The 14,499-nt window shown below is 46.0% G+C and overlaps 1 protein-coding gene across 1 annotated transcript; it reads right to left on the reverse strand.

Moving 5' to 3' along the window:
- Positions 1 to 292: 292 nt before the first annotated feature.
- On the reverse strand, positions 293 to 927 carry LOC113199457 (large ribosomal subunit protein eL21-like). Its single transcript, XM_026412431.2, has 2 exons — positions 542 to 927; positions 293 to 335 (listed from the first exon to the last, which is right to left on the reverse strand). Exons 1-2 carry the CDS (start codon positions 925 to 927, stop codon positions 293 to 295), a joined length of 429 nt encoding a protein of 142 aa, XP_026268216.2.
- Between the last annotated feature and the right edge of the window lie 13,572 nt (positions 928 to 14,499).

The following is a 14,499-nucleotide window of genomic DNA, read 5'->3' on the forward strand; positions in this document are numbered from 1 at the left end:
CTACACATGAATTTGGTGATTAAGTTTCTAACATATGATTGTGGGGAACACTTTAAAACCACAGCACCTGGCCTAGACAGTTATCCTTGCCTCTCTACCTAGCTGTCTAACATAGCCCTGGCCTGTCCTCATGTCACCCCACCAGACCTCTCCTATCTAACTCCCCACCTCCTCCCCACCCCCTCAAGTCTAGATTCAACCCTGAGAACACTGTTCATTTAGTATGTGGAGATTTGATTTTTTTAACAGTCTAAGGGCCTTTATTTTTTAATATCTAGCATGCTATGAATTCTTAGGGTACAGGTTCCAGCAGCTCAGGTTCCTTTCCATTGATTCTCTCTCTCTCTTTTTTTTTTGGTACCCGGGATTGAACTCAGGAGTGCTTAACCACTGAGCCACATCCCCAGCCCTATTTTGTATTTTATTTAGAGACAGGGTCTCCCTGAGTTGCTTAATGCCTCGCTTTTGTTGAGGCTGGCTTTGAACTCACAATCCTCCTGCCTCAGCCTCCCAAGCCGCAGGGACTACAGGACCACTGCACCCAGCTCCGTTGGTTTTTATGGGTGGAGCAGGCTGGTGCTTCTGCTGAACCCAGGCCCCTTTCTCTTTGTCTTCCTTCTTTTTCTGATCATTTTTCTTCACACGTTTCAAGAAGCTGTCTCCGCTCTTAGAGTGCTTAATGGGCTTAACATGCACATTAATTTTCTTGGCAAGAATCTTGCCCTTAACTTTCTTGCCCACAACTATGCACACAGCAGGCTGGGTAACTTTGTAGACTTTCCCAGTATTGCCACAGTAATATTTGTGGGTCATTCCTTTTTGAACAGTAGCCTTTCCCCTAATGTCTACTGTATCACCCTTCTTGTAGATTTGCATATATGTGACCAAAGGAATGACTCCATGTTTTCTAAAAGGTCTAGAGAACATCTATCAGATTCCTCTCCTCTTTCCCTCTGTGTTTTTCATTCTGCAGAATTACTGGAAAACGGTGGTTCTGGCCAAATGGAAGAAAGCATTTAAATCTTGTTGAGCTCAATTTTTCCTACCTGCTCCAGGGGTCTGCTGAACTCATGAGCTGAATCTTAACCTGCTGTCTGTCTGTGTGTGGTCTGTGAGCTAAGAGTTTTTTTGTTTGTTTTTTAGAAACAGCTTCACTGATATATAGTTCACCCATTTAAAGTGTGCAATTCTGTGGTTTTTAGTATCTTCACAGATATGTGCATTTGATCACTCCAAGAAGAAACTCCACCCCCTTAATCTGTCATCCCCCACTCCCTCACCCTCCCAGGCCTAAGAAACTACAAGTCTACTTTATGTCTCTATGAAGAATGGTGTTTACATTTTAAGTGGTTAAAGGAATCAAAAGAAGAGCCATGTACAGTGGAGCACACCTATAGTCACAATGACTCAGGAGGCTGAGGCGGAAGGATCACAAGTTCAAGGACTTCCTGGGTAACTTAGTGACACCCTACTCAAATAAAAAATAAAAAAAGCTAGGGATGCATCTTAGTGGAAGAGCAATCCTGGGTTCTACCCTCAGTACTAGGAGGGAAAAAAAAATCAAAAGAAGAGTATTTTATGATGTGGGACAACTATAGGAAATTCAAATTTCAGTATCCACAAATAAAGTTTAATTGGAATACAGCCATCCCATTCATTTACATGTCTGTGGCTTTCATGCTACAAGGCATGTTGAGTAGTTGTCCCAGATATTCCATGGTCCACAAGCCTAAAATGTTTACTATCTGACCCTTTGCAGAAAAAATTTTCTGACCTCTGCTTAAGCCAAATCCAGGGTGGAGTTAGAGAGGAGGCAAGGATGGGGTTTCTTCCCCAGATTAGTAGGTCCATTAGGAGAGGTTTCTCACCTGGGAGGAACATGAGGCTCTCCCGGGCTAGTGTTTTTAGCTGTGAGTGTGGGGGGCCTTGGCTCTAATGCTGTTTCCTGCACCTCATTCCAGTCAATCTGGTTTAATGGGTCTGAGGTGGGGACCCGTCTGCCTTTCAATTAGCACCTGTGATTCGGAGGTGTGGGGGGGTGTCTCCAGGTCACACTGAGAAGTGCTGTCCTCTGCCAATGTACGCAGACCTGTAGCTCCTGTCATGGAATCAAGGACATTTCCTTTCTGTTCTTGGAGGCAGTGACCCTACAATGTGACAAATGCCACTATGATGTATAGTTGTGTGTAGTTGAGGGGAGCCCAGAGAAGGGCTGCTGAGGGGGTCTGCAGGAGTCCTGTGGGAGCATCACCAGGGAGCAGGGGTTCCTGAAGGGACCTGTCTGGTCTCCAGGGAGAAGGTGCAAGAGGTTGGGACTAGACATGCGCAATCTTACATGTCCTTAGCACCCAGGCTGGTGAAAGTAATTGGAGATTCTGGTCAGTTGCTGAGTACCTGGCTCAGGGCTGACCCAGGAAATGTTTTGTTCCTATTCAGGGTCCCGGATGTAAGGGTGAGGCCTATGGAGGAATGGTTGTTCTCCCCTTTGCTCCTGGGGGGGGAGAGGGGAATGGCGTTTCTGAGGGCCGGACAGGGTCAGGCTGACTCGTCAGAGGTAATTCTCCTCTTTAGATTATAAAAAATACCAAATATGCAGAAAAACAGAAAGACTGGCACAATATATACCTTTATATCCACGCTTAGACACAACAACAGTCAAATTTTGCCATTCACTTTCTCTTTTTCTTCCAATATCTCTCTTACTCTTTTTAAGATTATTCATTAAGCCTGGCGAAGTGGTATACCCCTGTAATCCTAGTGATTTGGGAGGCTGAGGCAGAATTGCAAGTTGGAGGCTAGCGTCAGTCACTTACCGAGACCCTGTCTCAGAATAAAAAAGAAAAAAGGACTGGGGATGTGGCTCAGTGGTTAAGTGCCTCTAACCACAAAAATTATACATTAAAATTGGCTCGTGTGTGTGTGTGTGTGTGTGTGTGTGTGTGTGTGTGTACAGTTCTGTGAATTTTCACACATGTATATGAGGTTTTTAAACACATTTTAACAATGTATAATGAGGTTATGGAACAGCTCCATCACCCAAACAGCTCCTGGGTGCAAGTCCTCTCCAGATACACCTTCCGCTGCTCCCATTGATAACTCCTGGCAACCACTGCTCTGTTCTTCACCCCTATTGTTTCTCTCTTTGGGAGTGTCATACAGGTGGAACCAAAATGAATACCACCTCTTAAGATTGGATCCTTGCACTCAGCATAACACTTATTTAAATTTTTTTTTTTTTAGTTGTAGTTGGACACAATACCTTTATTTATTTGTTTTTATGTGGTGCCAGGGATTGAACCCAGTGCCTCACACATGTTAGTTTTTATTTCTCTACCACTGAGCCACAGCCCTGGCCTCTCAGCACAACACTTTTGAGCTTAATCCAAGTAGTTGTTTGTATTAGTAACTCATTTCTTTTCTTTCTTTTTTTTTTTTTTTGGTACCGGGGATTGAACTCAGGGACACTTAACCACTAAACCACATCCCCAGCTCTATTTTGTATTTTATTTAGAGACAGAATCTCACTGAGTTGCTTTACACTTTGCTTTTGCTGAGGCTGGCTTTGAACTTGTGATCTTCCTGACTCAGCCTCCTGAGCTGCTGGGATTATAGGCCTGTGCCGCCATACCCAGCTTCATTCCTTTTTATTGCTGAATGGTATTCTGTTGTATGGAGGTGTCACTGTTTGTTTTTTCACTTGTATCCTAGAGGACATTTGGGTGTTTCAGCTTTTGGCAATTATGAATACAGCTGCAATCAACATTTGTGTACAGGTTTTCTTTTGGAAATATGTTTTTATTTCTCTAAGGTAGACACCCAGGAGTGTATATGGTACACACATGGTAAACACATGCTGACATTTATAAAAACTTGGTTAAAAAAATAAAATCTGAGGACATAGCTTGGTGGCAGAGTGCTTGCCTAATATACATAAAGCCTTGGATTGGATTGCCAGCACAAACAAACAAATAAAAACCAAAAAAAATTTTGGTCATGCATTTCAAATTAGCGATTGCACAGGAAGAGGAGAGAGGGGGTATTTATTTAAAGGATGTAAGATGTTCAGGAATGATGGGGAAGTTTTCAACTAGAGAGAGATGGTAGTTGTACAACATTTTGAACGCAACAAACACCATCCCTTTGTTCACTTTAAAATGGTTACTTGCAACTGGGTGTGGTGGCACATGTTTAAAACCCCAGCAACTCCAGAGGCTGAGGCAGGAAGATTGCAAGTTCAAGGCTAGCCTCAGTGACTTAGTGTGGCCTTAAGCAACTCAGCAAGACCCTGTCTCCAAATAAAAAATAAAAAGGGCTAGGAATGTGGCTCGGTGGTTAACGGTCCCTAGGTTCAATCCCTGGTAGTTTCAATCCCAGAAATAACAATTAAAAAAAAAGAAAAGAAAAAAAAGTTAATTGTGTGTTATATGAATTTCACCTCAATAAAAGAAAACCCCATAATTCTTATAAGAACCACAGACTATACTTGATGGTTATGCCTCTTAACCCCCTTTTCTCTAAAGCAGCCTCTCCCCATGCCCATCACTTTATTTTCTTGACATCGACTTTTGAAGACAGACTGGACCAGTTGTCTTTAGGAATCGCCCTTTATTTCCTTCTCTTATTTAACTCACTCCCACATCCTCTGACCTTCTCATATAGTTAGGTGGACCATTTTGGACAAGGAGGTTTCTGGGCCAGGTGGGGCACTCCATGCAGCATCTCCTCAGGAAGCACCCTGTGACTTGTGAGTACTCTGTGACTTGTGATGCAAAGTTGATCACTGGGTTATGACAAGAGAAGTCAGATCTCTTCATAGGCAATATATTTGTTTCTCTTTGCCACTGGTCAGCAATCTGGGGTGAAACTGGCAGCATGTGAACATCCAGTTTCCCAGAAGAATTCTAAGTCTTCCTAACATCCCTGCCCTGTAAATGATTGTATCCGCCTTATGAGTAAAGTTTCAGGGAGACTCAATAATCTGCCCAGCAGGTGCGATGGCACACGCCTGTAATCCCAGCATATCAGGAGGCTGAGGCAGGAGGATCACAAGTTCAACACCAGCCTTAGAAACTTAGTGAGGCCCTAAGCAACTCAGTGAGATCCTGCCTCTAAATAAAATACAAAAAAAGGGCTGAAGATGTGGCTCAGTGGTTAAGGGCCCCTAGGTTCTATGCCTGGTACCCAAAAAATAAAATATAAAAAAATAATTTCCCCCAAGCATGGAGAATTGAGTTTGAGATTCTTACTTGTATTGCTCTCCTTCCTTTTAGTTTTCCCTTCTGTAAGCTGCACATATTTACCTCACAGGTCAGACACATTGTACCTTCCTGAATGTAACCATGCCCTGCCCAAAGTATGGTTCTCTGGAGGCTCCAGACACAGCCTGAGACCCTGAGGGGCTGACAGTGGCTGGGGAGAAAGGACTCCCTCGATGTGCATGATGGGAAGACTGCCCCTCCCTCCCCCATCCTTCCTTTCTAGCCTCATGAATCCAGCAAGAAGAGCTGACCAGATCCCCTCTAAGGCGGAGGAAAAGAAGGGAAAAAACTTCTCGCATCTGTTGAGAATTAACCTCTGAACCATTTAACCAAACATTGGCTTCTCCTGTCATTTGATAAGGTGTATCCAGCAAAGGGAGATGAGAAAATTGGGAGGTTATTCTTTTAAATTACATCAGCAGGGGGTTTGTTCCTGCCGCAGAGCTCGGAGGGTCCCGTCTGGGACATCACATCACCACCAGCACACTCAAGGACAGACTTGAGTGCTTTCCTCTGCCTGGGAGTTCAGGCATTCACAGGGATATAAAAAAAAAAAAAAAAAAAAAAAAAAAACCAAGAGGGATTTTAAAATAAAGTCCGTGCACGGCAGGCTGTCTGCCCTGAGCCAGTGCTGCAGCGAGGGTGATTATGGAGGAAGGAATGGTTTGTGTCACCGTCACACGGAAATGTCCGACGGCTTTTCTGCAGAGACAACACCTCTCAGTCTTCCAGAGACTCCGTGTGCAGACTTCCGGAGCTGTCGGGGACCTCCAAGGCCATCCTGCCTGCCCCAGCCCCGCTTTGAGTGCAGAGTTTCTCCTTTCTCGGCAGGATGGGCCAGGAGCAGTCTAGACAGATAGGGACCTCCAGGGCTGGCCAGCCAGTTTCCGCTGGCAGATCGGACTTGTTGCAAGGACACCAGCCTTGGACAGAGGGGTGGGGTCCAGGCTTTGGATGCTGCCAATGGACCCGCCCTCCCTCCTGTCCCTTTCTGACCTCCAGTGGATAGGAGCAGGTTCTCTCTCCCTTCCCATGACACACTTAGGCCCTCTTCCAGTCCCACCCAAGCAGCCTTGGAGATGCAATGAACACTGGAGGGAGTTGGGAGTCTGCCCTGAATGCCTTCTGACACCCAAAAACTAATCTCTTCTCTTTGTGCCTCAGTTTCTGCATGGGTAAAGCAGCTGGATAAGGTGATCTTCAAGGCCCTATTAACTCTGCACATAATGGTGTTTGTTCCTAAGATTCCCCAGGAGGGAGTGAATTTTTTTCTTGAGATTGATTTTTTTTTTTTTCGAGAAGCAACTTTCTCTGCTTCTCCCAGGGACTTCTTAGCCCATGCATGTTTCTGAACTTGTCCCCATGAGTTTTTCTGGACTTGTCTTACTGAAGCTTAGCTCCTTTTCTTAGGACCCTGGTGGCCAGAGCTGGTAAGTTCTCCTCTGTCTGCTCCCTGGGACTCACGATCTTATATCTCTACATGTAAATTCCCAGTGGGGGAAAGACAAAGGTGCCCCCTCTCCCTGAGCATTGACTAAGTGCTGGGCCCCAGGCTGGGCTCTTCCATGTGGGTTAGTTAATTCACTGAATCTTCAAAGACATCTCAGAGCCACGAATGAGTCAGTTCAGATGAGGAAACTGAGGCTCAGAAACCATGGCTTGGGCAAAGTCCCAAAGAAGAGGTGACGCTGGGAATCCAACTGCATTTGTTTGTCCCTAAAGCCAGATTCTTTCCTTTGCATCATGTAACCACCTGGCTTCTTCCTGAAGGAAATTTCTGGCTCAAGGACGGGGTGGCCAAATGGCAGAGAAGACAGAGCACAGAATGTTGCTCTGAAGACACAAATACTCCTCAGGTAAACAGGACAGGGGAAAAGGAAGCACTCAAATCTCAGAAACTGGTTAGGATGTGGCAATAATTCACCTGAAGTCAAGGTTCCTGGCAAGGGACATCACACCCAGTCTGCTCCCCACCCAGCTTTGTCAATTTGACTCTTTAAAGAGGGCTTTTTAACAAATCCTACAAGAACCCAAGTGACACTGTGTAAGGTGGCATCATTTCCATCACAGAGGAACTGTGAGGACTTGCATAAGTTCCTCCCAGGTTCAAAAACCTTGGTGTCTTCATGTGCATAATGGGTGTGCGAATAGACTCCTTTCTCAACAGATTATGGTGAGCAGCAACGGTGAACAGACTTTTCTAACTCAGATGTAAAAACATACTATCTTCTTTCACTCATAGGACCCACCCATCCCAAGTGTCACCTGTAGCAATACCTGGCAGACATTATTGGAGGTATACCTGTCACCCACCTTGGACTGCCCTTTAGAGCTTAGTGAATATTTCCATGTCTTCTAGTTTTAATTCTCCCAACAGAGCTTTCAGTAGGCAGGGCTGCCCCTCTCCTTGGCTCGAGTTCACAGATGTAGAAACTGAGGCCGACCCTTTATGGTTCCCAGCTTGTCGAAGGGTTGACGTGGTTTTGGAGCACTCTGTCAACAGTTTTCTGTCTTCTTGTCATTTGGAGAGATCAGGCTTGTAAGGGCAACTCTGCAGCCAGCTGCGGCCCAGATGTGGAGACCTGACTGGTCACAAAGGAGGTGGGTGTGTGGGAACATCCTCCCATTTCCTCTCTCGAAGACAAATGGTTCAGGGGCCGCTGGAGGCTCTTCAGGCCACGGTTGGATTAGAAGCCTCCCTAAGACAGGAGGTAGTTTGGTCATAAAAACTATTCCTACCTTATGAGGTGACTTCTTGGAGGATGGACTCAGAGGACAGGGTGCTTAGGCAGCTGCTACCCCTTCCCCTCATAACATGGCTCTCTAAAGAATTTTGTTTAGGCTCCAGTTTCCAAAGGTCCCCGTCCTGGACTGGGGATGCTAAAAGAAGGAGCCATCTTGGCTCACATTTTTTTGGCCAGTATCTTGAACCCTCTCCTCTGGCCATGAATCAAGAGAAACACACTCAAAAAAGACCCAAAACACCGGCACTGTGCACACACCCATATGTGGACGCACACACAGGCACACACACATACACACGCACATACACCCATACCTACCAGAAGCGGCCATAAGTTCCCTCAAGCTCTCAGAACTCTCGTCAGCCCCTCAGGAGAGGAGGGAAGGAAGCTGGGAGTCATATATCATTTCTCTTCAAACAGGCAGTGTCCCCTCTGCCCAGAGCAGGGGTGGGGGTGGGAAAGAGCCCCTCTGGCCCATATTTCACAGACACCCAGACGGGGCCTGCTGTCAGGAGTGCTGTCTAATTTCCTCCCCTGACTGCTGGCCCAGATCCCCCCAACAAAGAGGGGCATTGTGTCCTCCTCCCCACCCCTGGCATCTGCTCCACAGAGATCCGTTGGGGGACGCACAGAGGGGATTTAAGGGATGAAGGCGCCGCATCCTGCACCACAGGCCCAGAAGGGTCACAAATTCTTGAGTTGAAAGAAGCTGGTCCTGGCTGAGGGATAGTGCAGCCTTGCAGCCTTGGCCGTCCCAGTGCCCCCAGCATCCCACAGTCCTCTCAGCCCCCCCCCCCCAAAGGCTGTGACAATAGCATCTCTTCAGGTCTGTCAGGATTGAGGATAGAAAAACATTTTAAGGGGACTGGGCCTCTTCACCCTCTATGAGAAGAAATACCCTTCAGCATTGGCTCTCTCCTTCTGGAGGGGGACTTAGCCATGTGGCAGGCCACGTACAGGGCACCTCACCATTGCTGGGAAGATCTTTCATGGGTTGGTCATGCAGGAAGGAAAGGTGAGGTTCCAGTGGGGAGAGCCTTGGAAAGACAGAATGAAAGGACAGTGGGCAGGTGAGAAATGACCATGGCCTGAGTGGCATTGCCAGGCCTCTGGGAGAACACTGCCAGGAGGTACCCTGTGCCTCCGTTCTCCAGTTCCCTCCTGGGACACCTCTAAATAGGCTGCCCCTCCCTAGGTGCCACTAGGTCAAGATCTGAGTGACACCCTATGGAAGGTGTGTGGGGGGGTTGATTTAATAACTGAAGGTGCACTTAGGGGCTGTGGTGTGTGGCCACACTGTGGAAGTAGGTAGAGGTTCTGTTCTGGGCCCACACGTTGAAAGCAAATCTGGACTCATCCTCTTGGAAGCCCTTGACCTTCTTGCTGTCCTCTGCTGCCTCTCAGCTGCTTACAGCTGTTTATAGCTAGGTGCTTCAAAAACATTTTGCTCACAGAGCATTTACCATTTGTATTCAGGGCACAGCAAGTACTAGAATGTTCACTTTTGCAGACAGAACATTGGTCTAGGGAGGTAGCAGGCTAGTTAAAATTCACACAGCAAATGAATAGGAGAATAGCTACTAAAACCCAGGCTCCTCCTGCCTGATTCTCCCGGGTTTCAGTCTCCTTATAGACCAGAGTTTGTTGTATCTGAGATAGGGGTAGAGTACATGCTAACTATGTGCAAGGCCCTGGGTCCATCCCCCACATCATTGATGATAATGATGATGGCGACAATGACAAGGTATGCATATGTGAGGAACAGAGAGGAGCTCATGCCCACTGAGGGCCCACTCTGAGCCAGGTACTGTGCAAGGTCCTCTGTAGACCTTACCCCACTGTCCTGGGGAAAGGCTGCCTGTGCCTCCAATGATCATCTCAAAGACTTAACACATACTTGGCACTTGAGAAATATTTTTGTGGAATGAAGGAATGACTCTCATCTTCCCATCAGACTGTGAGTAAAACATGATCTCTTCTTTGTAGAAGCATTTTTCAACAAATCAAGCCCAACTTCTGCAGGCCACTGGGAAAAAAACCACAGAGTAAGTCTGTGGCAGAATTCATGCTGGCCCCTAAGCCTGTCAGTCTCCCAAGTCTGTGTGTGTGTGTGTGTGTGTGTGTGTACTTGTGCGTGGGACAGGAGCTGGGGAGGAAGGTGATAAGGAGTGAGGGATTTCTCCTCCTGCAATGCAGAGAATATTAAAGGAAAATAACTGGAGAGAGCTTAGCCCCTAGAGAGTTGCCAGCTCAGACACAGGCCTGCAGCCCTCTAGCCAGGTGTGCTGGGTGCTTTAGACAGGATTTGTGTTCCTGGAAAACTGGGTTTAAATCATCAGTAAAAACACAAATAAAACCATCCCTCATAGCCACTGGGGACGCCTGCAGCATGATGAAAGTCTGCGGCAAGTTTTCCTGTGCACCATGAGGAACTTTCGAAACTTGGGATTTGCCTTCCTTGGAACTTCTCAAAGAGTGGTAAATGTGCTGGGTGGGAGAAAAAGCCAATCACAGGCTAAGAACCTCTGGCTAAGAAAAGCCCAGATTCAATGGTGAATGTGCTTCATGGGGGTTCTCAGACCCCAGCTAAGCCTGCTGCCTTCCCAGTCACGTTGGAGTTAAGCCCAGCCGTGGGCCCCAGCTCTGGGGACAGCCCAGAGTCCTGAGCCAGCAGCTCTGGTTAGGAAACTAATAAAGACAGAGAATCTCTTGCAGCCAGGCCCGTGGTGAGAGACGAGTTAGGTCATGTCTCTCTCTCTCTGTTCAATCGGATATTACTCCCAACCCTGATGTCACCTTCAAGCTATTAAGCATCACCCTCTGAGACGTACATGTGCAGCTCACAGGCCTCTTATCAGGCTGTCCTCTGAGTCTTACTGTGGTCAGGGGTCAGGGCTGAAAGCTGTTTCTTTGTCAATTGCTGGTCAAAGAGGACAGGCTTGTTCAGACTTCAGACAGGGTTGAGAGGGTAGGCAAATGATCAGCAGAGAATCTTGGTTTGGTGACCAGGATCAGAGAGAGCTCCCCTGGGCTCTAGAAACAGGGTAGGTATCCCCTCTTCAAGGGTAATGTCTGCTAGACCTTGTGGTCTCTGAAGGGCTGGACTGAATCAAGCCATCCAACTAGCCTCTGGGCCAGAGCTTCTCTACGTGACCCATGTGTCCAGCAATGGGTTGTTTGGAGCTAAGAATCCAGGTGATACCAAGGATTTAAGTTTCCCCATCCATCCATCCATCCATCCATGCAGTATCATCTATTGAGTGTTCATTATGTTCCAGGCTTCATGATAATAGTTAGGAATAAAATGGTTAGAGAAACACATCCCTTCCCTTCCTTCCAGCTTGGAAAGCAGACCACAAATAAACAATCAAAAATTAGAAGAAACTGAAAGTTAAATTGAGATCATGGCCAAATAGGAACAGACACAAGATGAGAAGACAGAAAGGGATGGTATCGGACATGGGTGTGGGTGATATTAAAGAAGGGCATGGATTTGAGATATTCTTGAAGGGGTTTCAAAACTATTCAGATGTTCAGGGTTTTGGGGAAAATGGGACTGAGAATGGACAAACAGTGAGAAAAGGAACATGGTGGGAGCCCAGTGCCGAGGTGGCCAAGAGAGGACACAATTGGCAATTGCCTCGTTGGTGGTTGTAAGGGGTTAGCTAGCACAGTCTCCTCCATCTGGCTGGAGAACATACAGCTATTAATGGAAAACTTTTCTACTTAAAGGAAGGAGAGAAATCCACCCAACAGAGGCTTACCCAGTTACTGGCACTGTGCAGCTTTGGGGATCATGACAGGAGAGTGGATCTGAACATGACACTGGTTTTCTTTTTAAATAGAAGAGCTGTCAGAAATGCATCAGGGCCTGGCCCAGGCTGGTGGGCAGATTTCTGCAGCTCTGAGCCCCTTCAGGCCCTTCATTTGGAAATGAACTCTGTATTCACTTCCTCTTTCTCTTCTCTCCCCACCTCTCTGGGAAGGGTAGCCATACATTCCTTTGTCCCTGATGCTCTCTCAAGGAGAGATAAACCCATTACTGAAAAGTTCCTGTCTGGGAATTCTCAGTTGTTTGATTTTCTACCATGTCACCCTCTCTGGGCACAGTCAGTGGCTCCCATCAGGGAGTCACCAGTGGATGGCCCTTCTTTCCCTGCACAGCTTTCCCCTAGAGAGACAGTAGTGGGTTTTTACTAATTGGTCCCAGCTACCATTCAGCCAGCACAGGTAAATCAAATGCCAACGCTGAGGAGGGAGACAGGGAGTATGCAAAAGTTGACAGTCTGAACAAGGGCAGCGGTGGAAGGGGGACAAAGGATGTTGTGGGTGGGAGGACTACCTCTGTGGCAAGTAAAATGAGCAAGACCTGGTCATGGATTTGTTCTGAAAAGCAAAGACATTAGCACCAAGGGTATGTCCCAGATGCACAGTATGGGCGAATGGGTAGGCTGTGGTGTTGCCAACTAACAAAGAAGAATCAGAGTATAGGCAAGAGAGGCCAGGCCAGCTGAGGGAGATGGAGGTTTCTCCTTCAGGATTTTGAGTTTGAAGTGTTCGCAGTCATCTAGGTGACAAAGGGCACTAGGAAATGGACTATATATAATACCTAAAGATCCCGGATCAGCCACAGGTTACATCACTGGAGTACTCAGTCTTGATGAGGTTGTGCAGCAGTGACACATGACCCCAGATCCCAGTGGCTTACAACATCAAGCATTTATATCCTCACTGACAAATGTGAAGGTCATGGAGTCAGATGTGGCTTTGCCCCACATCTTTCCCATTCTAGAACCCAGGCTAAAGGGGAAACCTCCATCTCAGGTTTATTCAAGGGAAAATAATGATGGCAGAGTCACCCCGTGACTCAAAGCTTCTACTTGGACAGTGCACCTGTCACTTCTGCTCACATTCTGTTGGACAAAATGAGTCACACAGATCCACAAGGTAGGACAGCACCCCCCGACTGCTGTGAATACTTCATATGGCAATGGTCAGGGAAGCACATTCCCCCAGTGGAGAGGAAAGAAAATAATTGGGCCTAATGATACAATTGGCTATAAAATGTTGGGGGTTCATACAACTTCTGTTTGGGGGACATAATCTGTGAAAGGGAATGATAGTACTACCTCTTAAGTTTGTTAATAGAATTAACTTGGTTCATACATGGAAAGCATTCAAAATGGTGCCCAACACAGTAAATACTATAAATGAAGTGGGGTAGAGGGGAGGGGAAAGGAGTAAGGCTAGTGTTTAATTGGTACAGAGTTTCACTGGGGAAGATAACCAAGTTCTGAAGATGGATGGAGGCAATGGTTACACAGCAATATAAAAAGTACTTAATGCAACAAGTTGGGACACTTAAAAGTTGTCAGAATAGTAACATAATGACCAATATATAATGTTATGTATATTTTACCAAAATTTAAAAACTGTGGGTGATAGGATCATTTAGGGAGGAAATGAAGAGTAAGGAAGGTGATGGGCAGAAAGAAGAGAGCTTGGGAACCAGCTGTGATAACAATGGCATTGAGAAAGGATCTTCAAGGAACATTTGGGACATGGAAAGAAAATCAGAAGTTGATGTCTCCCTAAGTATGAGAGTTGAGTTTCCTGTAGGGAGGAGTGTTGGATTGCCTGAAGACATTCATGTCACTTGACTTTGAACCTAAACCTTAGCCCACTGAGCTAAGATTCCCTTTGGTACATTGATTTTTGTGAGTCGGCTTCACTCTGCCAGTCCTGATGATGTCACTTCCAGCCACCTACCATACCTGACCTAGGCTACCTCAATGCAAAATCCTGGTCAGGTCTCCTCTCCTTGCTCCCTCCCTCCCCCCAAGCCAGTCCTATTTGTCCTTTGTGGATATCCTGGTGAGATAAAATTGTTCTTTAATTAAAAAGATATAGAATATGGGACTTTTTCCCCCATATGTCATTATTATTGGTGTATGTATATTTTCTACCCTGAACAACAACAACAAAAAACCCTCCAATCTTGGAATCTCAAGAGAGAGAGAGAGAGAGAGAGAGAGAGAGAGAGAGAGAGAGAGAGAGAGAGAAAACCTTACTAGGGATTGTTATTTTATGGTCAAGATTCCTTTACTAATAGAAGAGTTCATCTTTTGGTTAATGAACTTTGACTCTTTGATAAGTCATAGGTTGGGGAAACAAAGTGAAACTTTTACAAATGGGAAATGAACACAATTCATCTGTATGGGCGAAAAGTTCTTTTTTGGAGTTTGTTTTTCAGTGATTACATTTTGAAGAACCTAAAGTAGAAGACCATGGGTTCAATGATTTCTTTCCTTTTCTTGTTTTTCCTAGACATTGTCTGGGAAATCATCCGATGAGAATCAGAAGATTGCACACAAGAACTGTGGTTCTTAGTGCTGCAAAGAAAAGGGCCTGGAAACTTTTTTTTTTGTTTTGTATTGATTTTATTTCTCCAAGAGATTTCTTACAAAGTGAATTGACCTTGTACAGTTAATTTGATG

Source organism: Urocitellus parryii, chromosome 7, assembly GCF_045843805.1.
Source record: "Urocitellus parryii isolate mUroPar1 chromosome 7, mUroPar1.hap1, whole genome shotgun sequence".
In the NCBI taxonomy this organism is placed as follows: domain Eukaryota; kingdom Metazoa; phylum Chordata; class Mammalia; order Rodentia; family Sciuridae; genus Urocitellus; species Urocitellus parryii.

Coding starts and splice junctions, on each gene's coding strand:
- LOC113199457 (XM_026412431.2), bottom strand. CDS start 927: ATGTTCTCTAGACCTTTTAGAAAACATGGAGTCATTCCTTTGGTCACA. Junction 336..541: donor ATAAAAACCAACGGAGCTGG/GTGCAGTGGTCC, acceptor AGAGAGAGAGAG/AATCAATGGAAAGGAACCTG.